This window comes from Penaeus monodon, chromosome 1 (assembly GCF_015228065.2).
Source record: "Penaeus monodon isolate SGIC_2016 chromosome 1, NSTDA_Pmon_1, whole genome shotgun sequence".
Lineage (NCBI taxonomy): Eukaryota > Metazoa > Arthropoda > Malacostraca > Decapoda > Penaeidae > Penaeus > Penaeus monodon.
This window is the reverse complement of record NC_051386.1, coordinates 20,030,010-20,032,509: the sequence shown is the minus strand read 5'-3', so window position 1 is coordinate 20,032,509 and position 2,500 is coordinate 20,030,010. Positions and strand designations below refer to the sequence as shown.

At 31.0% G+C, this 2,500-nt stretch overlaps 1 protein-coding gene across 1 annotated transcript in view; it reads left to right on the top strand.

Annotated features, from left to right (window-relative positions):
* Positions 1-2,500, top strand: part of LOC119568024 (protein-cysteine N-palmitoyltransferase HHAT-like) — a 13,144-nt gene that overhangs the window by 172 nt on the left and 10,472 nt on the right. Inside the window, exon 2 of the mRNA XM_037916447.1 lies at positions 2,133-2,298. Coding sequence (XP_037772375.1) covers positions 2,136-2,298 — 163 coding nt within the window. The 5' untranslated portion in view covers positions 2,133-2,135. The remainder of the gene's footprint in view (positions 1-2,132; positions 2,299-2,500) is intronic.

Below are 2,500 nucleotides of genomic sequence, written 5' to 3'. Positions count from 1 at the left end.
GTGGCCTTGAAGTTTAGTTAAAAACGAAGACTATTAGTGCTATTTGAGACCGAGAGCTATGCATAATTTGAAAATGTGATGATTTATTTGGGGTTCCTACAGTGTGAGAGTAATATCTTGATTGATGATTTAGTTATGTTATCAGTGAAATTAAGTATAGATTAGAAACGAGATTACTCCTGGGCAATGCCAATATGTATCAATTAATTATGTCACATGTCACATTTATATTCAGACGATAAAGATTGTATGCATATGAAACTGTTCCGAATATACAGCTCTGGTAATTTTTGGGAATACATTCACATGACTGATCATATCAAGGGATTCCTCACACTTTGCTATCCAAATATATGAAAATATAGCCACAGGAACCCCTAATACCCACAGCCTTGGCCCCAATAGCAGGGGAGGGCATGAATGGTACCAGAAGAATTATTGGGAAATTATGAATAATATATAATATGTCCCGAACCCCCACCCTAGACAGCAAAGTTTCCACCATATAGATAGATAGATAGATAGATATAGATATAGATATAGATATAGATATAGATATAATATATATATATATATATATATATATATATATATAATATATATATATATATATATATATATATATATATATATATATATATATATATATATATATATATATATATATATATATATATATATATATATATATATATAGCAGGAGACAGTGTAGGACAGATTCTGCATTGGGTGCTCCTGCATGCCATTTGTATTCTTTACCTTTTCGTGAATACGTTGAGGATTCTTTTGTCTTCTATTGTGGTATCCCCATAGGAGAGAGGTTGCATGAGACACTATAGTGACTGATTCAGTGTATATTATTCATATTCCCTGGTACCTGTCATGTCTTCCCCTACTATTGGGGCTAGTATTGTTGCTAATGGGGGTGTTTCCAGTGTATAATTTTATTATATTTGGATTAGAGAGTGAGAGGAATCCAATAACAAATCAGTTAGCAATCAGTTATGCAAAGGTATTCTGAATAATTACTGCAATTCTATTCATTTGTATATCTCTATATGTTGTTTCTTATTTAAATGACTGTGTTGCTGATATTAATGAAACTGGTATCCTTGGAATGCTTTCGATGTATAATGTTCTATATTTAATAGCTCTAGTCATTAGTAGTCAACTATAGTGATCAGGGAGAAAAGTAGTACCAATATGCTCTAACCGTAATGGTATGTGCTTTTATTGCATGATAGTCAGACTTTGGTGGTAAAAAGTGTAAGGAATCAGTGTCTCGATGAAAGTATCTCCATGCTGAGATAGATAAAAATTAAGGTTGTACAGTTAACTTTAGGAAGTAATTTCCCATAGTGAAGATAACTCATCAGCTACTAATCAAAGATACACAAATTGACTCAAGTGCTTACCATGGCTTCTGTACTTACACCATGTACTGGCAAGATTAAACCTACAGAACAAATTGTTACTTAACTGTCAAACTATTAAACAAGGAATTAGTTTGTTTTATATTGCTCAGTAGTTGTGGTGAATGTAATCAGCATTTTCTGGGCTTAAGGCTTGTGCCTTACACCCATTTATTCTCATGCATATGATATACCAAACTCCTAATATTGAGGGATTGGAATGCAACAGTATCACTCTGACTTGCTATTTATTTATTATTATTATTATTATTATTTTTTATATCTTTGTGATGTTAATGTAGTATGTTTATCATTCACCTAGAAAGTGTTTTATCATAAATTTGTAAAGGTATATTTTGTGTTATATGTTTAGGTGATTTATACAAAATGATGTCACATTTTCTTATATTTTTTGTTAATTTTTTATGTTCTATGTATTTTCTGTAGATAGTCATGCATGATAGTACTACCGACTTATTTCTGAATAAAAATGTAAGGCTTTACTGATATTCAGGAGATCTAAGTGATATTTTAAGAATTTAAACTCTAAGATTTATATAAACCTGTAATAAACATTTTTTCAAAATATTTGTGGCTATTATTGTATGTGAATGTTTTAATATGGTAGATCTGGGTAGGGATTTTTAATCCTCAGTTCTGTGAATCTGTATTGAACTACATAGTGTATATTTCATTTCTTTTTTTCTTTTTTTACAACAGGGGATGCCGCCTCCTGTTCTAGAACCCGATAGACAGAGGTGGCAGCATACACGCAAGTCAGAGCAGCTGTTCCCATCAATTCCATGGATTGAACTCCTATTTTATTTTGTTTCATTTTGGAGTGGATGTTTTTACAGTCTTTATAGATTTTATCGAACTTCTCAAAGTAAGTTTAATAGTTAAAGGAATTTCATATTATTAGGAATGTTCATAATATTGAAAAAATATATTTACATGTATGTGTGTGCATGTGAGGAAGCTCCTTATTTTTATCCAAACATTTAGGTAATACTTGTAATACTTGGCCATTTACTACAAAATATTCTTTCAGAAATCATCTTTAGAACCCGATGAAGGGTGCAGTCCAA